Source organism: Ictalurus punctatus, chromosome 7 (assembly GCF_001660625.3).
Source record: "Ictalurus punctatus breed USDA103 chromosome 7, Coco_2.0, whole genome shotgun sequence".
NCBI lineage: Eukaryota > Metazoa > Chordata > Actinopteri > Siluriformes > Ictaluridae > Ictalurus > Ictalurus punctatus.
The window spans coordinates 17,021,211-17,048,994 of record NC_030422.2 but is presented as its reverse complement, the minus strand read 5'-3'; the positions used below and the strand labels follow the sequence as shown (position 1 = coordinate 17,048,994).

General features: G+C 39.0%; 1 protein-coding gene and 1 long non-coding RNA gene across 6 annotated transcripts; one reads left to right on the top strand and one right to left on the bottom strand.

Annotated features, from left to right (window-relative positions):
- Window positions 1-948: 948 nt before the first annotated feature.
- Window positions 949-26,256, top strand: LOC108267744 (polyunsaturated fatty acid 5-lipoxygenase). 4 transcript variants are annotated; one of them, XM_017472119.3, is made up of 16 exons: window positions 949-1,168; window positions 1,432-1,592; window positions 10,713-10,856; window positions 11,128-11,329; window positions 11,429-11,510; window positions 14,194-14,316; window positions 16,347-16,453; window positions 16,764-16,936; window positions 18,662-18,805; window positions 18,890-19,093; window positions 19,189-19,275; window positions 20,875-21,044; window positions 21,191-21,312; window positions 22,765-22,865; window positions 23,539-23,709; window positions 23,962-26,256. In XM_017472119.3, exons 2-16 carry the CDS (start codon window positions 1,521-1,523, stop codon window positions 24,139-24,141), a joined length of 2,082 nt encoding a protein of 693 aa, XP_017327608.1. In that variant the 5' UTR covers window positions 949-1,168; window positions 1,432-1,520; the 3' UTR covers window positions 24,142-26,256. The 4 variants fall into 4 exon arrangements, with proteins under 4 accessions (XP_017327608.1, XP_017327613.1, XP_047012386.1 ...); XM_017472124.3 differs by lacking the exon at window positions 949-1,168 and adding an exon at window positions 2,178-2,320 and having other exon boundaries at window positions 1,495-1,592; XM_047156430.2 differs by lacking the exon at window positions 949-1,168 and adding an exon at window positions 2,178-2,320 and having other exon boundaries at window positions 1,572-1,633.
- LOC108267747 (uncharacterized) lies at window positions 8,112-9,295 on the bottom strand. Of its 2 annotated transcripts, none has more exons than XR_008396675.1 (3): window positions 9,200-9,295; window positions 9,008-9,127; window positions 8,112-8,402 (listed from the first exon to the last, which is right to left on the bottom strand). It is a non-coding gene; the product is annotated as an uncharacterized LOC108267747 (long non-coding RNA). The 2 variants fall into 2 exon arrangements; XR_001813169.2 differs by having other exon boundaries at window positions 9,195-9,265.
- Window positions 26,257-27,784: the final 1,528 nt, after the last annotated feature.

The window sequence follows — 27,784 nt, the reverse complement described above, 5'->3', positions numbered from 1 at the left end:
AACTGTCAAATCATGTTACTGGGCTCAAAATTTGTATTTAATAACATCAGAATATTATTGCCGGGGGCCATTAAGGTAATATCCCAGTCAGACTTAATAAGATACATTAAGTTCAACTTATCGGCGGACAAATAGTTGATCAGCTACTCAAATATCAAGGTTGCAAAATTTCCCCCTCTGAGCTGATCTACTCGTTATAGCTTGACTTAAGGCACAAAACCATATATGGGTTTTACAACCCTGTGTAATAGCACAGAGATATTTTGCATGTGTAGATCATTGTAGATTATATAAGCTAAATGTTAATGTAGTGTGAGGTAACAGCACATGATATAACAAAACAATATTCACACCTCATCAGTTGAATCATTTCCTATTTTCTTTCTATTCCTTTTTTCACCATCCTGATTGGTGTCCCGAGACGCAACTCAAAAGCCAACCAGACGGACAACGAATAACTGTGAGCTGATTTCAATTTAAACTATTCCAACTGAACCAAGATTCTCGCTATATATTATTAATTGTAATTAAATAAGTAAATAAATAATAAATATAAAATCACATATGTAATATAGAATTGATATATTTAGCAGAATTTCTCATCAACCAAAGTGGCACTATTGATTGAATAATGTGCATACAAAATTCATTCATGTTGTTTAAAAAAAGATATTTGTGGTTTATTTTTATCATTTATCAAAAAATATTTTATGTATTTTTGCCCATTCATGAGTCTACAATTGATAAGTCTCCATAACGTTTCCAATATTTGCTCCAATAATATGCTCTTGAGCATTTTAACATTTTCCCCTTAAACCTGTGTAAGGATATAGGCAGGTATGTATAGACATGCTATTGCTAAAGAGCCAGATGTGCATATGGCATTTTTAGGTTTTCTGAGTGAGACAAAACCTATATCTGAAATTCTGACATTGATCATATAAAATTGAAATCAGCAGCTGTGAGAAGATGTAATATATTAGTAATTTTCATGTGCAAGAGTTGATGTGAATTGTGTGTGCAGATGGAATACAAAGTGATCGTGGCCACAGGGGCTTTAGAGTACTCAGGTACTAATAACTATGTGTATGTAACCCTGGTGGGGGAAAACGGAGAGAGTGAGAGGACGCTGCTGGACAATCCAGGCCTGGATCTGTGTAGAGGCGCAGTAAGTAAGAGTGTAGAGGACTGAATATACTGAATATGTAGCAAAATTATTCTTTTTTTGTTCATATGCTTTTATTAAGAGTAACGTGCAAATGAGGAAACAACCCAAGCCTCTAACTGAGCAATCAAAACTTTCTCAATGGCCCAACAGTGGCAGAGTCCTGGGATTTGAACTTGTATCTTTTCGGACACTATATGCAATAGGTATTGCTATTCATTAGTATACACAAATTGTATTTCCACTTTAATCTCATTCTTCTACAGGTTGATGAATACATAGTCCGGAGCGCGGCACCTCTTGGTCGTGTGCTCCTGGTACGCTTGGAGAAGCAGAAGTACATTGTGGAAGATATATGGTTTTGCAATTATGTGAAAGTCACAGCACCAGGAGAGGAAAACACCCAAACCTTCCCCTGCTACCGCAGGTTAGTGGGGGATATTAAAGTAGAAGTCCGCGATGGCACAGGTCAGTCCTAGCAACTGCCCCAGGGAGGGAAGTTTTACTTGTCCTTTTGCATTTACATGATTGGACGCACTATGCTCTAGGAAAAATGTCCATTTTTAACAGTATACTACACAGCTAATAGTTCACAGCTAGCCTACAGTGACAAAAAATACCTTCTATGTAGCTACCTGCTCTTCACAATTTAAAGAACACATAATCTAGATGCTTACTCCCAGACAACCATGCAAGCACATATTTTTGTCTTTTAATTTATTTGAGATGAATGGATAGCAAAAAATATTTACAGGCACACAAATAATTATAAATTCACAAAGAATGCAAAGTGAGCATATTCAACAATCCATATATAATGGATTGTAATTGTAATCTAACTAAATGCATTATTGCCTTTTCTGTATGGTCTTTGGATCTGCTCTTTTTCCTGCAGTTCATTATGCTTTCCTTATTCCCACATTACTTATATATAATTATAATCTCATAATTTTATACTGTGCATTGTCTTTTTTAAAAATGTAATACTATTAGTATTATGTGATGATTACAGGTTTAAAAGAGCTTTTAAATATTGGGATCGGGTTCCACTTCTGTCAACCAAGAACAGAAAGCTGAGGCTGCAGTGGGCATGGGCTCACCACAACTGGACAGTTAATCTCTAGGGTCATCGTCTGTGTTGTGTCAAAAGACCAGGTTGGTGGAGGTGGTATAATTGTGTGGGGAATGTTTTCTTGGCACACTTTACTGACCATGTGCATCCCTTCATTGCCATAATTTATCCATCTTCTAATGGCTACTTTTAGCATTATACTGCACCATGTCACAAAACAAAGTGTTCCTAATAACATGTTTGTTGACTGTAACTTTATGTAAGCCTTGGTTAATGCTCATCAATGTTAAAGATGCTGTCTGCAAAGGTGGATCCTGTGAATGGAAAGATGGATGTACTTTCTACAACTCACCAGAGTGAAATGGAGGAAATACACAAAAAATTCAAGCAACTGACTCTTCCAGCCCCCTACTGTTAAAAAACCCTTCAGGAGTAGAGCTCCCTGTATCCAGTCGTACTTAAATTTCCAAAAGTGATCACATCAAACTAACTTTTCCTACATATGGAAGGCCTGGAGAGGATCCTGACCCCTTATTTTATTTATGCAAATGTGAGGATTTCCTTGTCTTACATCCCTTATCCGACAATGACATTCTTGCTACCTTCAGAACAGTTTTTCATGGCACTGCTCGAGACTGGTGAGAGATAACACGTTCCAAAGTTACATCTTGGGAGGAATTCAAGACCGCTTTTGTGTCTGCCTTTTTGGCTGAAGACTATGAAGACAAGGTAGCTGAACGTGTCCAAACTAATAACCAAGGCAACAATGAATCCATCCGAGATTTTTCCTACTGATATAGAGCTCTATGCACACAATGGAATCCTAAACTGACTGAATTAGACATTGTAAAACACATAAAACCTTACCTCTCCAGTCAGCTCCGTGGAAGAGTTAACAATGTGGACGATTTTGTACGGCTTGGTTATCAATTTGAGACCATGACCAACACCTGGCATATGAACGTAACCTCCAGGGAAGAAAAGTGAACCAAATGCAGAAAGGATTGCATCCGGGTAGTCAACAAGGAGAAAAATTGCCTCTGTGTTGGCGCTGAAAAGGTGCCCATTCCTCTGGATCCTGACCTCAGTATACATCTACATCCTCTTCTCATTTTCCTTCCCAAAATAAGCAAAAACCTTATCACTCAAAAAACAGTGGACCCTCCAGCAACTCTTCTGCATCAACAGTAACCTCCAAACAACCTCAGATAAAAAATACTTTGATTTCTTCACCAACTTCTCCTTTTGATTCAGTGGTTATTCCATCACAATTGGTGGTACCCATACAGATTAAGTCGTGGTATGAAAAAGCTATCGTTGACACAGGGGCCAGCTATACTCTCCTACATGAACATCTCTGGGTTGAACTGAATAGTTCAAATGAAAACCTAAGACTGTGGACCCATGGTCCTTTGTATTTAGCCAATGGGGAAGAAGAGTCACCTTTGGGTTGGGTTGTTTTGGACATTGAGTTGCATGGAAAGGTCATTAACATTCCTGCAGTGGTGCTTCCAGCCAAAGCCCTTGCATATGGAATTGTCCTTGGCCTTGACATCATTTCCTGCAGCCAACTACAAATAAATGTAGCAGATCGGGTATATGTGTTTAAACTTATACCTTCTGTTGTATATTCCTTCCAATCTGGCAGTGCTTGCATGTCTGGATGGAAAGGTCCAGAAACCAAGAAAAGCATAGGAAGGTATGAACAGAAACATCAGCTTGGGCTCTTCAGCTCCACTCCCCCACCTATGTGTTCTTCGGAAGTGATTCAACTGAATGTGGAAGATTACATTGATCAGGCAGTATCATCTGCTCAGTTGAATGAGGCTGAAAAGCAGCAACTGAAGAACATTCTTCAATCAAATCCTCAGGTGTGTACACATAAACCAGGTAGAACCAATGTACTACAGCATCATATATATTCCACAGCTATCATTCCCATTAAACAAAAACCCTATTGAATGTCTTCAGAGGAGCAGACCATTGTCAAGGAAAGCCTCAAGGAGATGTTATCATCTGGTATTATCAAACCATCACGTTCTGGTTGGTCTTCTCCGGTAGTACTAGTTCCAAAAAAAAAAAATGGCGGACATAGATTCTGTGTGTATTACCGGAAGCTTCACTCACTCACAGAAAGTGATGCCTATCCACTCCCTTCCATTGCAGAGATTCTAGAGTCCCTTGCTGGGTCTGTAATTTTTTCTACCGTTGACTTAAACAGTGGATACTGGCAAATAGCAATGTCTTCAGAGAGCAAATTCAAAACTGCCTTTATCACCTCTTCATGCCTCTATCATTTTAATGTGATGCCATTTGGACTTAAAAATGCCCCAGCCACATTCCAGAGGCTAATGGAGATGGTCTTAGGAAGTCTACGTGGTCAGTGCTGTCTGGTTTATTTGGATGATATCATCTATTCGTCATCGGTGTCTCAACATTTCTTGGCCCTTCAAAAGGTATTTGATGAACTGCATTGAGCAGGTCTCACTATCAATTTGAAGAAAAGTATATTCTGCTTGCTGGAAATCAAGTTTTTGGGACACATTGTGAGTACCAAAGGGGTTATAGCTGATCCAGAAAAGGTGCGGTCCATACAGTCCTATCGAGTCCCTAAAAATCTCAAGTAAGTGCAAAGATTCCTCAGCCTGTCTGGCTGGTACCACCGCTTTGTATCTGGATTCTCCAAGATCACAGAACCCTTGAATGATTTGAAGAAGAAGGGGCGTCCTTTCCTCTGGACTCTTAAGTGCCAGCAGGCTTTTGATCAGCTTAAAGCATGTTTAACTTAACCTCCAGTTCTAGGCCATCCCAACCAATATCTTCCATTCACGGTCTACACTGATGTGAGTGAGACCGGCCTTGGAGCTGTTCCATCTATCCATCCATCCATCCATCTTCTACCGCTTACTCCTTCTTCAGGGTCCTTGGAGCTGTTCTTGCACAGAAAATGGGACCAGACTCTGAACAGGTAATAGCCTATGCAAGCCGAACACTAAATAAAGCTGAGGTGAACTATTCTACAACAGAAAAGGAGTGCCTTGCTGTTGTATGGGCACTAGAAAAATGGCAATATTACCTAGAACAAAAACGGTTCACTGTGGTCACTGATCACTCAGCCTTACAGTGGGTCCTGACTTCCACCAAAACCAGTGGTCGTCTTTTAAGATGGGCCCTAAGGCTACAGAAATTTGATTTCGTAGTACCGTAAGGGTAAGCTTAACGTAGTCCCGGATGCCCTTTCTCACCTTCCTACCACTGCTGGGTGTGTTCTAGTTTCTTCACAAAAGGAAATTGATGACCTCCCGTTTACTGTCGATCTCATTTGGGAAGAACAACACAAAGACCCTGAGATTGAAAAAGTGATTAAAGCAATAGCAGAAGGAGATAAAGAGGCTATGGAGAAATACACGGTTCTGGAAGATAAGTTATATCTAACAACCCAGCTGACTGATCAACAAACTCACTATCGTATTTACATTCCAGCTTCACTTACTTTGCAGATGTTCCAGGCTTATTACCAGAGTCCTCTCAGTGGCCATCTAGGAATTATCAAGACCTTTAAAAGGCTTCATGATGTTGCATTCTGGCCCGGGATGTGGCCAGATGTCAAAAAGCTCATCAAAGGTTGTGAGAAATGCCAAGTATTGAAGGCTGACAACAAGAAACCAGCCGGGAAAATGCAGCAAACCATTGTTAACAGTCCTAATGAGATGTTAGGAGTTGACATCATGGGCCCCTTTCCTCGTAGCTCTCAACAACATGAGTATGTGATTGTAATTGTGGACTACCATACCCAATGGGTAGAGATTTTCCCCATGCGAAACGCAACTGCTCTGACTATTGCACATCTACTCAGATCAGAAATCTTTACAAGATGGGGAGTTCCAACATACATCCTTTCAGATTCATTCCTTTCAGAGGTTCTCAGTTCGTTTCCACAGTGTTTCAGGAACTCTGTGAGCAATGGACAGTTTCACCAAAGCTTACCACCGCATACCACCCTCAGACCAACATGACCGAACGCATTAATCGTACCCCAAAATGTATGATTGCGTCTTATGTGGAGGATAATCACCGAAAATGGGATATGTATCTTCCAGAATTCAGGTTTGCGTTAAACTCTGCAGTACAGGAAACTACCGGACTGACCCCTGCAGAACTACATTTGGGAAGGAAACTTCGGAGTCCTATGGACAAACTCCTTCAGGCAGATATTCCGGTGTCTCCAGATGCTCTCCCCTATGAGACTGTCCACCGAATGAAACAGTTTCAAGCCAGTGCAGAAATCAGTTCTAAGAAAGCACGTCTTTGGCAACTTAGGAATTACAACAAGAACCGAAGGGAAGTTTCTTTCAAATTTCAAGACCGAGGCTGGGTAAAAAGTTTTCTCCAGTCAAGTGCATCACTTTACTGCCAAGCTGGCTAAAAAATGGAAGGGTCCTTACAGAGTAGTAAGAAAACTGGGACCTGTGAACTATAAAGTTGTCTTGGAAAGAACTGGGGAAGGTGTTTGGAATGTTCATGTGTGCAATTTAAAACTTTGCTACCCTACAGCTGAAGAAATAGACAGATGACGACGATTTCCTTGGCTACCAAGGCGATGTCAACCAAGGGTTGACTTCCCAAGGGGGGGGTAGTATAACAGATAGCTGCACAGTGACGCAGAAGCAGAGTCCGTTCCATTCCGTATTGTTTTAATTAACGGAAGAAAAAGAAGAGAGAAGAAGAGAAGGGTGTGGTCTTCGGAAGCAATAAAAAGAACAGGTGACTAGAGGAGGAGGAGATGAGCAGGAGGTGGAAATGAGCGATACGCAGAACTGAGAGCCAGGTGGGAATTGGCGGAACTGATGGTGTGCGTTTGCCAGGGACCATGCTAATGTTTTACTGTGGATTATAACCTTGGGGATATTGATTCAGGAGGCTGGCAAACACTTCGGGAATATCCTGTCAAGGTGAATCAACGAGCGAGCGGAGCTTGGAGGGTTCGGAGGCATATCACGGGTTTGAGATCCTTTCTTAAATACTTTTGTGGAGAACCAGTATACTTAAATCATTGGATGTGATTGTAAAGAACTCAGAATGTTAAGCGGAATCTGACTGCCGGTTTCCCCATCCTTTCAAGTTCACAAACACCAGTATGCCTAAATCACCACCATTGAAGTGCTATTTCTAAAGTGAAAAACTTTTTTGTTTTGGTTAAGAATTATTTGGGAGTTAAAAGTTTTTTCCCCTTCTGCTTTTTGTGTGTGCAAATTTTCTTGCATGAATAGAGGCTTGTTTCCTTAGGGGTTTGTCCATTAATTTGGTTTTCATGACTGAAACGACCTGTATTTTCTTACATTTATTGAATAAATGATCTTGTTTTGTGTTTGAATGATGTCCAAATTATGTTATGGGGGGGGGGGGGGGGGGGGTGTCTGTCATGTCACAGCAAACCAGTCACTACACTTCCCATCCTGCACTGCAGCCTAGAAACATGGCCACCATGGACTACACTTCCCACACATTCACCTTCTCCAAAACACTAGTCAGACATACCTGTTCCCAATCACACTGCACTATAAAAGAGTCTGCTCATTCACTATGTCTTTGCCAAGTAATACGCACAGTTTTTATTGTCTCATTCCTCATGTTTGATCTTGTTTTTGGATTCTTGCCTTTCCTGGTTTATACCTGTGTGGCAATATTCCCTCGAGTGGAGGTAAAATGTCTAGCTGGCTGACCGCACCAGAATGTGGCAATATTCCCAACTGGATGGAGACATTTATCCCAAATTCAGTAAATCCAACTACACCACCCTGGGGGAGAACTAGGGAAATACTCCCAAACAAAAGGCACACATGTTTCACCAATCAGGGCAAGAAACATGAGTGGGACATGGGCACAAATAAATTTATTATGACACTTCAGCATCATTTAAAACTTGCCATGAAAATATAAAATCACTTTCCCATGGAGCACAATGAGGGTTTTAAAACTAAGGACTTTTCGAGGCCCAGGCTTGGCAGGGACAAGGCAGGCCAGCTACAACTCATCATCCAAACCCACTGCAAGTCACACCAAAAATCACACTACTTGCACCATAAGGAAGTTGTGTTGGCACACTGAAGCACGCCACCGAATAAATGCAGGTAGCCTCCCCATCCCACCAAGACTCACTGGCTCCTGGAGAGAAAGAAGACACCAGTTAACCCAAAGTTATACAAAACACTAACAAGACACAGAAAGACAAATATTACAGACACTGTGGTATGGCAGCTATAACACCCAGGCCCACTGCCACCACCACAAGAAATGGAGGCAGTTGACAACACCCAAGCAGAACCAGAATTATGGTAAACAGTACAAATAACAATTATGGCCACTATAGCATGGAGACAGTAAGGCTTAACATACACCCTCTCAGTAGTAAAATGGTTATGTGGAACAAACCTGAAACAGGTTTGAAGATAAGAAACACTAATTTTACCACTCCCAGACTGCCCACTGTTTCTATGGTTACCAAACAAGCCAGACACACATCCAGAACTAAAGAAAGAGAAATTACATAAAGCAAGAAGTCATTAAAGCAAAACAGTTGTTGGGAAAAAAAAAAACAATAAATCAAACGAAGAAAATAACTGTTCAACAAAAAACAGGTAAAGCAAAACAGCAGCGGCGTCACATGTAGTGTCTTCGACTAGGAGTTCGTCTTAGAGAAGACGGCTCAACTCCCAACTCTCACCATTGGGTTGAACAAACACCAGACCCGAAGTTGTATAATTACTCACAGGCACCGCGGCTCGACATACATACTCATCATTCAGCCACCGGCTAAATGTTGCGATCGCTTTACGCGATCTCTGGCGCCAATTCGCCACAATGCACGCGTCACCAGCGCCGCTCTAAAACTACAAAAACAAACAAATTAGCCTTGAGGTATTCACCTCATTACGCCGTGACAAAGCCTGAACGTACCTCACCGGAAGCGGGAACCCGGAAATGCCGGGGCGCGAGGGTCTCGGAATCACCAAGACACCTATCTGCTCACCAAAATAAGGGTCCTTAAATAATCGGGTAGCTCTCATCCTATTGGTCTGCCGAAACCATATCCCAAGCAGAACCAATAGGATAGCCAAATCACTTACCCTGCCACACCTGTATGTTGATCGCCTGACCCCTGCCTATTATTTCATGTTTGTCTTATTATTTGGATTTATCTGCATGCATTTCTTCAATAAGGCTCTTAACTGCGATTGTGTCCATCCTAAACCTAATTTCGGGATAACCCGGTGTTGGGCGTAGCCATGCAGTGAGTACGGGGAGGGCTGAAAAGAGCAACAACTTGAGAGAAGAGAGTGAGAGAGTGGGGAAAAACTCAGTTTGTAGAAGTCAGATGTTAAATAGCAGTGCACTGAGACAGACACCAGAACGCAAGATCAAGGAAGAAAAAGAAACAGAGGCGAAGACAGGCTAAAAGTAAACCACAAGGCTTACTAGGTAAATAGTGATTACAACATTTTGATATGCTTTGATTTATTAAAGTATCTGCTATTGAAATATAAGTTGCAATAACCGTTCATTCAGACTCTCTTTGTACAATGCATGGTTATAACTTAATTTACTTAAGCTATAGTTTGACTTAAGGCACATAACCAGCTATCTAGATGTTACAAAAGTGTTTAATACCACAGAGATATTTTGCATGTTTAGATCATTGTAGATAAAATAAGTAAATATAAATGTAGTAGTGAGGTAACAGAACAATATTCACACCTCATCAGCTGAATCCTTTCCTATTCTCCTTTCCCTTGTTAATTGTGTGTTATTACTAGCAAAAGTCAGTGTGTGTGTCTGTATGACTATTTGTGTTCTTCCTTCAGCTTGGCTTAACTGTGAGTTGATTTCTTTTTAACTATTTCATGTGGGAACCAATAAACAAACAAATAAATAATAATAAATACAAAATCACATATGTATTTAACTCACATTGGTTCCTGACTTTTTGTACAACCCTGTATATAATTATTTCCAAGGTATAACAATGACCACAGGTAGAAATGCAAATTTAGCACTACGTATTTATCAAAGGCACCAACTATTTGATGCTATTTGATTGGTGATGATGCTTCCAAAGGCCTCCAAAGAGGAAATGGTGGTTAAGTGTTTAAAAGTGTTTTTTTTTTCTTTTTGAAATACAAAATAATAATTTTTCAGTTGCAAAATTTTAGTTTATTAGTAGTTTATTAGTTTATTTTAATTATCTATCAAAAATATTTGGTGTATTTTTGCCCATTCATGAGTCTAACATTGATAAATATTTTCCAATAATATGCTCTCGAGCATTTTAACATTTCTCCTTAAACCTGTGTAAGGATGTGGCCAAGCATCTGAAATTCCGAAATCAATCATTTAAAATTGAAATCAGCAGCTGTGAGAAATTGTAATATATCGGTCATTTTCATGTGCAAGAGTTGATGTGAATTGTGTGTGCAGATGGAATACAAAGTGATCGTGGCCACAGGCACTTTAGAGTACTCAGGTACTAATAACTATGTGTATGTAACCCTGGTGGGGGAAAACGGAGAGAGTGAGAGGACGCTACTGGACAAATCAGGCCAGGATCTGTGTAGAGGCGCAGTAACTTAGAGTGTAGAGGGCTGAATGTACTGAATATGTAGCAAAATTATTCTTTTTTTTGTCCATATGCTTTTATTAAAAGTAACTTGCAAATGATGAAACAACCCAAGCATCTAAATGAGCAATCAACACTTTCTCAATGGCCCAACAGTGGCAGAGTCCTGGGATTTGAACTTGCAATATGTATTAATGCATATGTAATATGCAATAGGTATTGCTATACATTAGTACACACTAATTGTATTTGCACTTAAATCTCATTCTTCTACAGGTTGATGAATACATAGTCCGGAGCTCGGCTCCTCTGGGTCGTGTGCTCCTGGTACGATTGGAGAAGCAAAAGTACTTTTTGGAAGATAACTGGTTTTGCAATTATGTAAAAGTCACAGCACCAGGAGAGGAAAACAACCAAACCTTCCCCTGCTACTGCTGGTTAGTGGGGGATATTAAAGTAGAAGTCCGTGATGGTACAGGTCAGTGCTAGCAATTGCCCCAGGGAGGGGACTTTATCTGATCCTAATTCATGCTCAAGATTTCTAAGGGTGGCTTTTTTCACTCTTCTTCTTTCACAGCTAAAAAACTATGTGATGAGATCCTTCCTCAGGAGCTGGTTCACAGAAAGGTACAACTGCAGGAGAGACAGAAAACTTTCCGGTGTGTATATTCTAGGAGTCTGGTGGAATTGTGCATAGTTTTACCACTTGTCATATATATATAAAAATATTCCATAAAAAAAGACAATATATACACAATATAAAAATTTAGTGTGTGTATATATATGTATGTATGTATGTATGTATGTATGTATGTATATATATATATATATATATATATATATATATATATATATATATATATATATATATATATATGTATATATACACTAAATTTTTATATTGTGTTTATATTGTCTTTTTTCTATGGAATATTTTTGGTACATTGCAAGGTGGGTAGTTGTAGTGGGTTGAGAGCCAGTGCTGTATCGGTCGATGTCCATAAGGATCTGATGAGGCATCGGAGGTAGCAGCTCTGGAACAGTATGAAGACAAATATGAGGGCACTGCCAATTGCACATCCCCGAAATATCCAGTCCCACCATGTATAGACATATAATGCTGAGCGTGTAGATTAACTGGAGAGGATTTGTGTAGTCCTCTTGGCCAGATTTGTCTCTATGTGTGCATGGGAAAGGTGATATTCCATCTGCAAAACCATTCTTTGTGCCAAGTCCATTGTGTCCACTACAGCTTATGCGCTCTGCTCATAAAAAAATGTCATCCCACCAAGGGGAAATTTCAGTGTCCAGTGGTATCCTTCCTAGAATGCTGATCTGACCTATAGAAAAATCCTTTGTTACCTCCAAGCAAAAGGAGTGATTGGCAGGACAGGCCAGTCCTCCATAGGTGAAGGAGTTCATTTCACTGACAACACACCCTGGGTATGTGACACCTGGATTGCATCAGAATGGGCATGCAATGACTGAAAATTTATGAGTTTAGTGTCATTGGGAGAAAAGGGTTGTAATGTGTTACACACTGAAACAGTTAAATCAACACTCTGGGTTGTGATGTGATTATTACAAGTCTAAAAGGAATTTAACTATTACAAACTGTACCTTTCAAACGATTTTTGGCCTATTTTGTGGTGGTTAGGGAGTGGAACTGCCTGTCAGGACTGCTCAAGACTTTCATTCTTGCAGTGGATGGATGTCGAGTTTGCTTGGGGTTAGAGAGAGGCGGAGGGATATTGATTGCCTGTAGATAGCTAATGCTGTTTTTGGGCTTGGATTTCTACACTGTTGGAAACCAGTTGGGGCAGGGTATCAGCCAGCGCAGTGCAGTATAAAACCTACCTTTTTTTTTTTTCCACCACCAGTTTTCTTTGCAGAACAATCTTTATTGCCCATATTTCCCTAACCAATATTTCCTCCACATTTTCCCTTATTTGTCTTTTTTTCTTGTTTCCATACAAAAAAAAGTCACAAAGACAGCTGTTTTATTTATTTTTTTATCAGAAAGTAGGATTTGTGGATCAGGCACACCTTGGTTGACATCTCTCCAAGTGAAAGAACATGACATTCTAAGAGTGTGTAACTTTTTAAGGGTGTGTAACACTCCCAGCCCTACAACATCACACAACTGACTGTTGTGATTGAGTTGATTAAGCTGAAGTTGTGTAGTGACAAAAGGTCAGCTTAAGCAGGAGAATTAGTGCACAAACAAATTGCACAATATCAGGAGTGCTGATGCAAAACACAATGTGCCTAGAGCGGACCTGTCAAGACAATTTGTATGATGTATATGCCAGTGGACTCTATAGTTTAAATGAAGAGAATCACAAACAATTCAGTTTTTCATCTGCACATTCTTTGTTTTGACATTTCTACCTGCTCCAGCAGCTTTTGAAAGTTAATGCTTGTATTACTTCCCTGTCTGCTCTGGTTGCATGTAGTATGTGTTCTGGAAAATCTGCAATGCCTCATGAAAGGGATGAGATGTGTCAGATATAATGTAGTGTGCTTTCCTAAGTGCCTGCTTAGTAAATGCACCTGCCAACACATGCAGTTTCACTCCTAACACTTTACTACAAATATGTACAACTCTGACCAGTGCTTTTGTTCTTTAACATTTTAAATAGGCAAACCAGCAAATCGATGTTAAAAAACAATGTTCAAAAGATTTAATATAATCCCTATAAAAACAGTGACTAGTGCCCTCTCAATATGGAATTTAGTTAATTTCCTCAGACAAAAGAGTCTTTGCGACTTATTTTGCAGTCTATCTGTGTTCATTGCAAATTTTATTCAATCAATTATAGTGCCTATATACTTTAACTTTTTGAATAACTTTCAATAGGTTGGTCTTCAATAATGGTAATAATGGCTTCAATGAGGTAGCTGTATAGTTATGCTGAAAATCCATGCACATATCTTTAGTTTTACCAACATTCAGATGTAAACTAGCCTCCTAACACCACTTAACAGTCAACGACAGGGTTGTGGTCCATCTCCTCACCAGCCTACAGACTCACCACCACTGTGTCGTCAGCAAACTTCAGAATATACCGATTCTTAAATTGACTGCGACACTCATCTTTGTAAAGGAAGTAGAGGAGAGGAGAAACAACACACCCTTTGGAGAGCCAGCTGATGCAATTATCAAACCTGACAGACTGTTGTTAACCCTAACTCTTTGAGACTTATTAATAAGAAAGTCTAATATCTAATCAGTCATACTTACACCCACAACAAAACGCTCTCTGAGCTTGTGCAACTTACTTGGTACAGCTTTTGTTTGTTGTTTATATAACTGGTGTTTATTTGTTTATTTTATGTTAGATGGCAAGCCTGGGCTCCAGGAATTCCCAAATGTGTAGACGCCAAATCAGAGGCAGATCTGCCCCAGGATGTTCGGTTTGCCAATGAGAAGCGCAGTGACTTTGAAAGATCACTTCAATACGCGTAAGCAGCACATTACTTTATATAAAGTTTATCTATAAAAACAGTATTAACAAATTATCATTTAAAAGTAACATACAGTGTTGTGAAAAATTATTTGTGAAACTGATTTCTTCTGCTTTTGTATATATCTCATACCAAATTGTTTCAGAAATTAAAATCTAAGATAAAACAAAGACAACCTCGTTGTTACGTTATGGTACCTAAAACAGAAGCAAGCACAAGTGAGAATGACTCCAAAATGCGAGGATCAGGCAGAAGGCGTAGTCACAAGGCAGGCAGTGGTCAGACGATCAGGCAGACAGGCAGTACTAGGCTTAGACAGAAGATCATAATCAACAACCAAAACACAATAACCAAAACCGGGTTAACGAATACGAGCACTAAGGCTTGGTTCATGACAGAGACAAGACTGCTGAGCATTTACTTCGCGAGCTAGTAATGCTCTAATCGTCACCTAAATACTTGTGAGTGTGTCTGTGTGCGTGTGATTGTGTGCAGGTATCCATGATCAGAACTTGGGAGAATGTGCGTGTATGGGAAGTGTAGTCTTTGTTGGCCATGTTTGTCGTTTGCATTGCACTCTGAGAATTGTAGTCGCTGGTTCGCTGCGACGTGACACTGGGTAAACACAACAGGCAATTTTGAAAATGATAATATTAATTATTGAAGCAAAAAAAGGACTAACTGGACCTGTGTGAAAATGTATTTGCCCCTGTAGTTCTAATTCCTCAAATCTATGAAACTGCATTCATAATGTTCAGCTGGACTTGACACAACCAGGCCTGATTACTGCAAACCCTGTTCAGTCAAATCAACACTTAAATAGAACTTCTTCAACAGCATGAATTTGGTTAAAAGGTCTTACACATTAACACACTATGCCAAAGTTGAAAGAAATTCTAGAAATTATGAAGAAGAACGTGATTGAAATACATCAGTCTGGAAAGAGTTACAAAGTTATTTGAAGGCTCTGGGACTCCAAAGGACCACAGTGTGCATTATCTCCTAATGCAAAATTAGAAATTTTTTTGCAAAAATTGCAAAAGTTTTTGCATTATCTCCTAATGCAAAAACTCAGCACAGTAGTGAACCTTCCCAGAAGTGGCCGACCTTCCAAAATTCCTCCAAGGGCACAGCAACTACTCATCCAGCAAGTCACAAAAGAGCCAAGGACAATATCACAGGACCTACAGGCCTTTCTGGCATCAATAAAGGTCACTGTTCATGATTAAACCATCAGAAAGACACTGGGCAAAAATGGCATCCATGGAAGAGTGGTGAGGTGAAAACCACAGCTAACCCAGAAGAAAATTAAGGCTTGTCTGAATTATGCCAAAACACACCTTGATGATCCTCAAACCTTTTGGGAGAATGTTCTGTGGACCAATGAGTCGAAAGTGGAACTGTTTGGAAGACAGGGGTCCCGTTACATCTACAAAAGAACATCATACCTACAGTCAAGCATGGTGGTGGAAATGTGGTGGTGTGGGGATGCTTTTCTGCTTCAGGGCTTGGGCAACTTGCAATAATTGAGGGAAACATGAATTCTGCTCTCTACCAGAAAATCCTAAAAAAAAAGAATGTCCGGTCTTCAGTCTGTAAGTTGAAACTCAAGCGCAACTGGATTTTGCAGCAAGACAATGATTTAAAGCATAGGAGTAAGTCCTAGTCCTAGAAGTAATTGAAAGACTGAGCTCCAGTTATCAGAAGCGTTTGGTTGCAGTTATTCCTGCTAAAGCTGGCACAATTTTAAGTGCAAGGGGCAATTAGTTTTTCACATTGGTGATTGGTGTTTGATAACTTTTTATGCTTCAATAAAAAATTTTTTATAAATAAAAACTGTATTGTGTGTTTACTCAGGTTGTCTTTGTTTTATGCTGTATTTTGTTTGAAGCTCTAAAACTATTATTAGAAGAAATCAGGATGTGGGCAAATACTTTTTCACAGCACTGTATCTACAGTGAAGCAGAGATAAAAGCATATGGGAGATAAACATTTGTACATATAATGTTTAATTAAATCCCCCTCAGGCTTTTGGAGCTGTCTCTAAAAAAGCTGGCCATCTGGTTTGGGAGGTCATGGAAGGATCTGGATGATTTTAAACAAATATTTTGGAAATTACGGAGTCCCATTGCTGGTTAAGTAGCTGTGACCCTTTTTACCCTGTTACAAACAAATGATTTCTAATCAACTTTACTCTAGCAAAAAATAAAAAATTAAAATACAAAGCATTTGTATAATCAAACGATGAGTATTATTAGTGTAACTTTTCAATTGTGGCCAAATACCATTTTTATGCCAAATAGCAGCATTCTTTTTAACTTGCAGTATAAATAATATATATCGACTTTGAATGGAAACATTTATTTAAAATCTCCTTCTTGAACTGTCTACAGCACATAATAATACTAACTAATTGAATGCAAATGTGTTATGAATGTTATTAGAATACACTATGGAACACTGGAAAGAGGACTGGTTTTTCGGCCATCAGTTCCTGAATGGGTCAAATCCACGGATGATCCAGAGGTGCAGGAAACTGCCCTCCAACTTCCCTGTCGTTGGAGACACAGTGCAGGCCTTCTTAAGCCCCAACACCACCCTGGATAAAGAGCTCAAGGTGAGGTATAGTGTATAATGTCTGCAATGATGCCATGCACCCTTCAAAAAATTCATATTCATCTTCATTAACCACTTTATCCTGGTAGTCCTGAATCCGCCAGTTCATCAAAGGGCACTATACACTCACATATTCACACCTAGGGGTGTTTAGCGATCAGATGATATGGATTAATTCATTGATTTTAAAGCCAATGATTGAAGGGAATCTAAGCAAAGCAAAGTTTTGTTGTTGGTACCCTAAGATCAGGGAACCCTGGAGCTGTAAGTAGTCAACTACCTGCAGCGCCAGCAGGTCAGGATTGGCCATCAGGAGATTTGGCAGAAATACAATCCTGATTTTGGCCTGCCTTTTTTTTTTCTTGCGATGATGCCAAGTGGCTTGCAAATCCTGCACTTCTGAGAGATCTTGCTCTATACAGGTTGGTTAACAAATCATAAACCTGCTAGTTTTGCAATGCTATTGGTCACCAATTGTTCACCACATTTTAAAGTAGAAATTTTAAAAATAACTTTAATTACAGGTCAATCTGATCTGCAAACATGTAGTTAACATTGTCTAATTAGGCCCTATTAACCACACTATCAAACAAATATCTAATAACCACAACCAGCTACATAAATGACATTATTAAGCTGTACAACTGAACATATATATATATATTTTTACAATTTGTTCAGAAAGTCAGTGGATATTTTTTATTATTGTTGTTGTTGTTATTGTTGTTGCTGTTGTTATTATTATTATTATTATTATTATTATTATTATTAATTTATTTATTTATTTATATTTATTTATTTTTATTATAAATCAGTGACTATTTGTTTTACTATGTAATATTTATAAAGAAAAACCAGTATAAAACGAAGCACGCTCAAAACCAGTAAGCTCACTAGTACATTTGGAGTGAAATTACAGGTACAGCGGGAAAAATCTATTTGTCACAAGGGGCAATCTCACTATTTAAAACATTTGTGACAAGGGGCAATCTCAATCTCAATCTCAAACTCACTGGGTGTTTCCCCTCCACAATGTTCTGTGTAAACTCTAGAGTCTGTTGTGTGTGAAAATCCCAGGAGATTTCTAAAGAACTCATGTCTGAAACCAACAATCATGCCACGGTCAAAGTCATTGAGATCACATTTTCCCCCATTTTCATGTATGATGTGAACATTAACTGAAGATCTTGACCAGGATTTTACAATAGCCAGGACAAATGGTTACTGCTTAAGAATGAATAATGATTAAAACCTATATATATATATATATATATATATATATATATATATATATATATATATATATATATATATATATAAAAGGTTTCCTTAATGGCTACATCATTCTACCATGGAAACTAGTTGATATTTAGACTGACCAGTGTGCTGTAATGGCTGAGCTGCATTAACAAAAGATTTACTGTTTGTTAATAAGAATTCATCTAGGTTAATGTAGGTAATCACAAAGCATCTTAAAAATGCTTGAAATGGTGCATGGGAGGGACATCATTAAAAGCCCCAGATTTGTCATGTCTTAGACACACTCCTGTTTGCATACCATTATGTAATGATTTCATTATTGGGTTTAGCACAAAGCCCACTGTTATGTAATGACTTTTTCTGTAATGTAATGACAGCGAAATTATCCATCTGTGTCCTAGTACAACAGTCAGTACACCTGTCCTGGTATCTTAAAGACTCTAATAATCTCTCTTTCTCGCTGAAGACTGGGAATGTATACCTTGTTGACTATGCTATAATAGATGGCATCCCTGAGAATGTGATGAGCGGGAAGAAGCAGCATATAGCAGCTCCTTTGTGTTTACTATATGAACATCCAGACAACGGCCTCATTCCCATCGCCATACAGGTAATGTTTTCACCAAGTCTGTTCACCAGAGGCAACATATGGCTAATGAAAAGGATCATTCTATCATCCTTTCCTTTTTCTCAGCTTGAACAGAATCCTAGTAAGGACACACCCATCTTCCGCCCTAATGATCCGCCTCTGCCCTGGTTATTGGCTAAAATGTGGGTCCGTCACGCTGAATTTCAGGTCTTCCAGGTCTTGTCACACCTTCTGCGAACTCACCTTATAGTGGAGGTGTTCTGTGTGGCCACACTGCGTCACCTCCCTGCAGTCCACCCGATATACAAGGTTAGTGGGGAAGTATGGATGAGCTTTCTTTAAAGCTAAAAATATCAGGTATAGCAATAAGTCTCTCTCTCTCCCCCTCTCTGTCTCTGCGATAGCTGCTCACTCCCCATCTGAAGTACACTCTGGAGATAAACTGCAGAGGACGTACACAGCTTATCTCTCAGGATGGCATCTTCAAGAGGGTGAGCTTCAGCTACAGAAAATATATAGATTGAAGTGACTTGAAGATAAATGTTTGACAATTTTGATGCATTTAAATGCCAGATTTTACCTAATACTGAATACACAGTCAAGGAATGAGCTATGAATGTGTCCGAAAAGTGAGGAACCAATGAAAGTATAAATATATATAATTAACTGTGTATTTATTTTTACAACATTTACATTTATTTACATTTATTCACTTAGCAGACGCTTTTATCCAAAGCGACTTACAAATGAGAAAGATACAAGCAGAACGATATATCAAGCAGAGAACAATACAAGTAGTGCTACCATACAAGATCCATTAATTGAATTCCAGAAGAAGCAAAGTGCACAGTAGAGGTGTAAGTGCAAATTTATATATTTTTTTAATGATTTTTTTTATTATTATTTATTTATTTTTTTAAATTATGAGTTGGTTAGGTGTTCATGGAAGAGGTGGGTCTTTAGCTGTTTTTTGAAGATGGTGAGAGATTCTGCGGTCCAGATTGAGATTGGAAGTTCATTCCACCACTGAGGAACAGTTAGTGTGAAGGTTCTGGAAAGGGACCTTGCGCCACGCTGAGTTGGAACTGCTAAATGTCGGTCGCTAATCGATCGCAGATTGCAAGAGGGAACGTAGGCCTTCAGGAGAGAGTTGAGGTAGGAGGGTGCTGGTCCTGACAAGGTCTTGTAGGTGAGCATCAAGGCCTTGAACCGGATGCGGGCAGCTACAGGAAGCCAGTGGAGGGAAATGAAGTCGGGTGTGACATGGGTTCTCTTGGGCTGGTTGAAGATGAGGCGTGCTGCAGCATTCTGAATCATCTCAAGGGGTTTGATGGAGCTGGCTGGGAGGCCTGAAAGCAGTGAGTTGCAGTAGTCCAATTTAGAGATAACAAGAGCCTGGACTAGTATCTGTGTAGTCTGTTCGGTGACGTAGGGTCGGATTTTCTTGATGTTGTAAAGGATGAACCTACAGCACCTTGCAGTTGCTGAGATATGGTCTGTAAAGGTCAAGCCGTCATCAAGAATCACCCCAAGGTTCCTGGCCGTCCTGGTGGGCATGAGTGCGAGTGAGCCGAGCTGTACAGTGAGGTTGTGGTTGATTGAGGGACAGGCTGGGATCACGAGAAGCTCAGATTTTGCCAGGTTAAGCTTAACATGGTTTTCCTTCATCTAGACTGAGATGTCCAAAAGGCAAGCAGAGATGCGTGCAGAGACAGGTGGATCGTCAGGCTGGAAGGACAAATGGAGCTGGGTGTCATCAGCGTAGCAATGATATGTGAAGCCATGAGGCTCAATCACCTGCCCTAGAGATGTAGTGTAGATAGAAAAGACGAGTGTACCCAGAACTGACCCCTGTGGAACACCAGTTGTGAGTTTCAGAAATACCTCCCCTCCATGATACCTTGAAGGATCATACAGTATGCTCTACATGTTCACCCTTATGTTCTACACATTTTCAGTGTATCATGTTTTTGTGGATTGTTCTCAACATATTTGGATCAACATATTTGTTCAACAAAATCCCACTGGTTCCTGACTTTTTCGGACACCCTGCAGATCAGCAGTATATAAGCAAGCATGCTTCCTTGCAGATGGCGTCCACGGGTGGTGAAGGGATACTGGTGCTGTCTCAAAGGGAGTTTAAGGCCCTGACCTACCGTTCTCTCCAACCCCGTTGCGACTTTGTAGACCGTGGTGTTACTAAACTCAATAAATACTTCTATAGAGAGCATAGCCTGATGCTCTGGAGCGCCATTGAGAAGTAAGAGTCCAGACATGATGCAGTGCTCTAGAGCTACTATTACTGTCATTATTAGTTGCTGAAATGAAGTTTAGCCATATTCAGCTATTTATTTGTTTTATTTTGGAAACACAACAAGTATTTGCAGCTCCTCTTCTCACTTACAGGTTTGTCTCCAGCATTGTGTCTCTGTATTATGGAAGTGACGGTGAAGTAGTGCAGGATTCAGAACTGCAGGCGTGGATTAAGGATGTTGTTGAGGAAGGCTTTGCAAACATCCCTCACTTTGGTTAGTTGCCTGAACAAAAAAAATGTATAATACTGAATTCATGGCAATAACTGTGGAGCAGCAGTGGCTCGGGGCTTAAGCGTCTGGGCTAATTATGAAAAACAACTAATTACTGCATAATCTATTATTTATAAAAATAGACATGAGGTAATCTAAATAATCTCAAATGTGTGTTGCATTGTACTACATGCAACAGCTATGATTACATTTATCCTTACACAGAGTAATTAATGTTATTTTTATAGTAAGTAAATAAGTAAATTTTAATTCAGCTTACACTGACCAAAGTGCTGTACAGAAACAACTATAAAATACAACAAAATTTACAATGAAATAAAATGTAAATAAATATAGTTACTAATCAAAAAGTTAATAGGTAGGGAAGGCCAAAGAGTAAAAATGTGTCTTAAGTCTAGATTTAAAAATAGAGATTGAGGGAGTACTCTTAATGTCAAGTGGCAATTGATTCCATAAACATGGAGCAGCAACTGCAAATATTCTGTCACTTTTTAATTTAAGACGTGAACGTGGGACATGTAGGAGAGCTTTATTGGCTGACCTGAGATACTTGGGAGCTGAATGCAAATAAATATGGTCAGACATATAAGATGGGGCTTGTTAGTTAAGAGCTTTAGAAACAATCAGCAAAATCTTGAATTGAATTCTAAAAAAGACCAATGAAGAGAAGCTAGAATTTTTTTTGCATTCATTAACATTTGTTAACAGTCGAGCAAAGTATTAGAGCGGATAGGAATGAAGAAGGATCGAATGCCATCAATCTTTTCAATAAAGAACCTCAAAAATCTGTCTCAAATATCAGGAGATTGTTCTACTTCATAAGAGATGTGAGGATTAATTATTGAATTAATAGTGTTAAACAGGATTTTAGGGGTATGACAGTATTTACTAATAATACCAGAGAAGTATTTAGCTCTAGGTTTTTTGGCTGCTTTCTGAAAATTCACCAGGCAGTTTCTAAAGATACCAAATGAAACAGTAAGATGATCTTTTTTCCATCTCCACTCTGCTTTCTGACAACTCAGTCTAAGCAGATGAGTATAGTCATCCAACCATGGTTTTGATTTAAATTTAGGACATTTGTATTTAAAAGGTGCTATAGCGTCCAAGATATCTAAGCAGGAAGAATTAAAGAGAGAAATTGGATCATTCGGGCTTGAAGTCGAGACATCATTTCTTTGATACATGTCTGAAAACTGATTTGCAGTAAGAGAATTGATACAACGAGAATAAAAGCCAGTAGTTTTATCAGTGCACACAGAGCTGGATAGTAGGACACTGAATACAATAGGCTTATAATCTGAAAAACATGAATCTTCAATGTTTATATTGTCAATAGAAAACCTAAAAAACATGTTCAAGATGTGCCCGAGTACATGTGTAGCCTTTTCTATATGCTGAATGCTGAATATAATTATAATGCATGTGTGACAGGGCTGCCTAATAAACTAAAGAATAAACAGGAACTGATCACACTTTTGAGTGTGGTCATCTTCACCAGCACTGCACAACACGCAGCAATCAATAACGGACAGGTATGTGATGTCATTGTTGTATTCTTTTACGAATTAGATCTAAACCATGTATCCCTGTGTAATGAACTATAATGGGAAGTTCCAACAAACTAACACAGCAAAATCACCAGTGTTGATTTAACACACACAGTCTTGAATTCACACCCTACAGTGTTTATATAAGTCCATTGGACTCTCATAAACACTCTGGGTGTTAAGTGAACACCAGGGATTTTACTATGAACATTTAATGCAGTATGCTATTTGTCATTAATACGCAGTATTGCATTTTTCAGCCTGAGTGATTTGAGAAAATTCACAGTTTTGCATAATTTTTGTATTCATATTTATTCATACATCAGTGTTCTGTTACTATAATATTCAGTACCACAGCAAGCAACTAATTCATAGTGTTATAGCGTAATTACTACAAGCAAATCATGGTGCAGGAGGCAGTTAGTGGGAAAAAAATCAAACCAGCCTGCAAATAAGTCGCCATCCTAAGCAGAGGAAGTGTCTCACAAAGGGGGTCTTCCAGTATTTCAGCTAAGAAAGCTCTAGCTGTGACTGTGTAGTAGGCATGATGGCAAGAATCAATGTACTTTTGTCTAGTGGGTCACTTTTAACAACATGCTCTTCCGTGTTTTAATCTTGTTCAGATTGACCTTGTGTATATTTTTCCTCTATACTTTAGTTTGACTTCTGTGCGTGGGTGCCCAACACGCCTTGCACCATGCGCCAGCCTCCATCCACAGACAAGGACAGTGTCACTATGGAGTTGATCATGAACACACTCCCGGATGTCAGCCAGTCATGTGTGGTGATGGCAATCACATGGCTTTTATCAAGCGCTCAGCCAGATAAAGTGAGGCAACACATTCACAGAACACTCGTCGTTGCAAAACAGGCTCAAAATAAAATGCAGAAATAAAGCACAGAATGTTGGTTGTAGGTTTATAGTAAACTGGATGTAATGATGGAATCCAGCACCAAATCTTCCCATTAGTTACTTACAGCTAAGAATTTTTTGTCTCTCTTTTTTCTTTTTTTTTTTTTTTAAATTCCTATATTTTAATTTTATTTCCTTTCTGCCCTCCACCCTGTCCATCATGCTCAGATACCTCTGGCACACTACAAGGAAGAGTACTTCACTGAGTCAGCAGCCCAAAAGATGATCGACAACTTCAGGCAGGATTTGAAATACATCGAGATGAAAATTCTGAAGCAGAATAAGGGTCTCAAACTACCATATCTCTATCTGTGCCCTAGCCAAATAGAGAACAGCATTACCATATAGAGAGGCTTGATAAACATTCTGCAAGCTATAAACCTATTGGTGATTGTTGTAAATCTACACGCACCGTCCACATTACTAGGAACACCTGTACATTCATGCAGTTATCTAATCAGTCAATCAGGTGGCAGTAGCACAATGCAAAAAGCTTTAGTTAATGTTCACACCAAACATGAGAATGGGGGGAAAAAGTGTGATCTCAGTGGCATGGTTACCATGATGAGCTGGTTCGAGTATTTCAAAAACTACTGATCTCCTGGGATTTTCACACACAAGAGTCTCTAGAGGTTACACAGATTGGTGCGAAAAACAAAAAAACATCCAGTTGCAGACTGGAAAAAGACCAGGTGATTTTTTTTTTTTTTTTTATAATCCTCAACTGTCTATTTTCTGTTCCTGCCCATGATAACCTCAGATTTCTGTTCTTGGCTGACTGGAGTGGAACTCAATATGGTGTTCTGCTGGTGCAGGCCATCCACCTCAAGGTTCGATGATTTGTGCATGCATTTGAGTTACTATATCCTTTCTGGCAGCTCAAACTGGTCATTCTCCTCTGATCTCTCTTATCAACAAGGCGTTTCCACCCACAGAACTCTCGCTCACTCAATGTTTTTGTTTTTTGCATCCATTCTCTGTAAACTCTAGGGAATGTTGTGTGTGAAATTCCCAGGAGATCAGCAGTTTCTAAAATACTCAAACCTGCCCTTCTGGCACCAACAACCATTGCACAGTTAAAGTCACAGAGATCAGTTTTCCCCATTCTAATGTTTGATTTGAACATTACCTGATGCTCTTATGGAAAATTATTTAATCTGATACCTTTATTAATGCATTAATCATTTATCTATTAGTTATTTCTCCATTATCCACAGTTAATCCTTCATTATACTCCGTAGTCACAACATTTATGTGGGAAATCAGAAGCGTAGTTTATCTGCTTCTAGTCATTTAGACTTGTGTGAGAAAGCAAGAAGATGTCCTTGAAGGATTTATTAAAACTCCTAGAGGGAGGTCTACTCAATCGGGACTGATTTAAGACTCCTGCGGGAAGAGAAGCTACCGTCATGGTCATGTCTCGTTGTGTGTCTTGAATAAGATAGGCTTGTGACCCGAGGTTGAGATGAAGTAATTCTCACAAGTAATTCTTGCAGTCCTAGTATTTAGATTTTCACTATATATGTATTTCCTTTCCTGTTAATCATTTAATCATTTGTGATAATTCATGTTAATGTTATCTTTATCTGATCAATAAGCATGAAGTTATTTGTTTACCTATAGCCAATGATGAAACACTAACCCTGTGCAGTAAACTATATAATTGCATGTAACACTTTAGTCGTTGGAGTTCTTCTCCCCGGCCATGATGAGAATAAACATGTTACTCTGGAGCCAACTGTGTCTCTGTGAGTTTGACTTTTATTTGTCTTCAGAAGGTAATATTTTCTACCACACTCTTAACCTGTAGCTGCATGATTTTATGCATTACGCTGCTGCCACATGATTGGCTGATTAAATAACTGCATGAATGTGCATGTGTACAGGTGTTCCTAATAAAGTGGATGGCGAGTGTATATGGTTCAGATATGTTGTTCTTATGTTGTACAGATTTTACAGTCAGGCTCAATAAATTGGAAACTCTGTAATGCATGTAACCACCAGGAAAAGATAGACATAGATATTAGGAACTACAGAGTATTTATTCCTGCAAACAACTAAATGTTACAAATAAGATACGAGATTGTTAGTTTATACAAAATTAAATTCACACAGACAACGGTCATTTCTACTTTGTATTTTTTGACTATATATTTATGGATATATAGTCCCCTCTGAAACTATTGGAATGGCAAGGTCAATTAATTTGTTTTTGGTGTAGACTCAAGACATTTGGGTTTGAAAAATGAATATGAGAAGAGAGTTGTGAATTTCAGCTTCTATTTCGTGGTATTTATATGTTGAGCCACACACAAAATGTGCTAAGTTCATGTTCTATCAGACCACCCATTCGTAGGCGAGCAAAAATATTGCAACATGTCAGTGCAGTGACAGGTGTTTCTTGTTGCCCAGGTGTGTCCTGTTAGATTTACTGTTTAAACAATAAATAGCTCTGAACATCTACTCATGGTTTTAGCTTTCAATTTTACCTGTGAAGACTGTATTTTTTGTTAAGAAAGATTACCCAACATGAAGATCAGAGAGTTGTATATGGGAGAAAAGTGAGTCATTTTGAAGTTGAGAAAAGAGGTTAAATCAATGAGGCATTGCACAAACAATGGGCATAGCCTATACAACAATTGGGAATGTCTTGAAAAAGAAAGAAACCACTGGTGTACTGAGCAAGTCCGGTCAACCAAGGAAAACAACAACAGCTGATGACAGAAACTTTGTGAGACCTGTGAAGAAAAACCCCAAAACAGTTAGTGACATCACCAACAACCTCCACAGAGCAGGGGTGAATGTATCACAATCCACTGTCTAAAGAAGACTTCAAGAGCAGAAATACAGAGGCCATGCCATAAGATGTAAACCACTCAATGCAGTAAGAATTGGAAAGCCAGATTGGAATTCACAAAAAAATACCGAGATGAGCCACAAAAGTTATGGAACAAAGATTAACTTCTACCAAAGAGATGGAAATGCCAAAGTGTGGAGAAAGAAAGGATCTGTTCATGATCATCAAGATCATCTGTCAAACATAGTGGAGGTAGTGTCATGGCTTGTACTTACATGACTACTTCTGGAACAGGATCACTAATCTTTATTTATGAAGTAACTCATGGCGGTAGCAACAAAATGAATTCAGAAGTTTCCAGGAATATTTTATCTGCTAATCTATAAAGAAATGCATCCGAATTAATCGGAAGGAGTATATTCCGAACAACTCAGATCAGGAGGTGAGGTGAACTAACAGACTGCATAGCTTGAAGACCCAGCTAAGCTATAATTAATCATTTCTGTTTCTCAATATTCGGCCTTGGCTACATTAGCCTATAGTTTATTTTATACTCTAAATGTGAGCAACGTTTGCGTAAGTACTAGATGTGTTGGGGAATTTAACATGTAACATTTTAATTATATTCTGCTGAAATGAACGAAATGAGATCCGTTCATTTTGCTGAAAAAGATTCAAAGATCCGAGTCAGTAAAATGATCCGGACTTCCCATCAGTCTCTTTCGGTCATGTGTGACATTCGGAGAACTGGCGGTGCTGCTGAAACTGAGCATGCGTGTACCGAGGCTTTCATTCAGGGGGACGAAATTAATGTTTTTCAAGTATTTTGCCGAACAGCAGAAAGTATAACAAATAAAACATACTGGAAATTTGTTTATGACTTAATTACTGTCTTATCGCTGTATGAGGATCCGATTCACAGTAGTTTTGACCTGAACAGTACATTGAGTCGGGACAGCACGGCACACTGAACCGAGAACAGATTCGGACTGCTGATACTACACTGAGTATCCATGACCCAAGAGGCAAAATGTAAATTTCTTTAATAACAAATAAAACGTACTGCATATGTATAGTACAACTAATTATAGCAAACAACTTATTTTAAATTAAAACATTTAGAAACGGTTTAGTTAAACCACGTAAATGAATTTTACTATTGTGTATGTAGATTATATTTTAGGATTTTATGAG

Bases quoted from the DNA above. Each gene is read 5' to 3' on its own strand.
- LOC108267744 (XM_017472119.3), top strand. From the start codon at position 1,521: ATGGTTTTGCAATTATGTGAAAGTCACAGCACCAGGAGAGGAAAACAC. The intron at 10,857-11,127 runs GTAACTTAGAGT...ATTCTTCTACAG, and splicing joins AGGATCTGTGTAGAGGCGCA to GTTGATGAATACATAGTCCG. The intron at 16,454-16,763 runs GTTAAGTAGCTG...GAATGTTATTAG, and splicing joins ATTACGGAGTCCCATTGCTG to AATACACTATGGAACACTGG.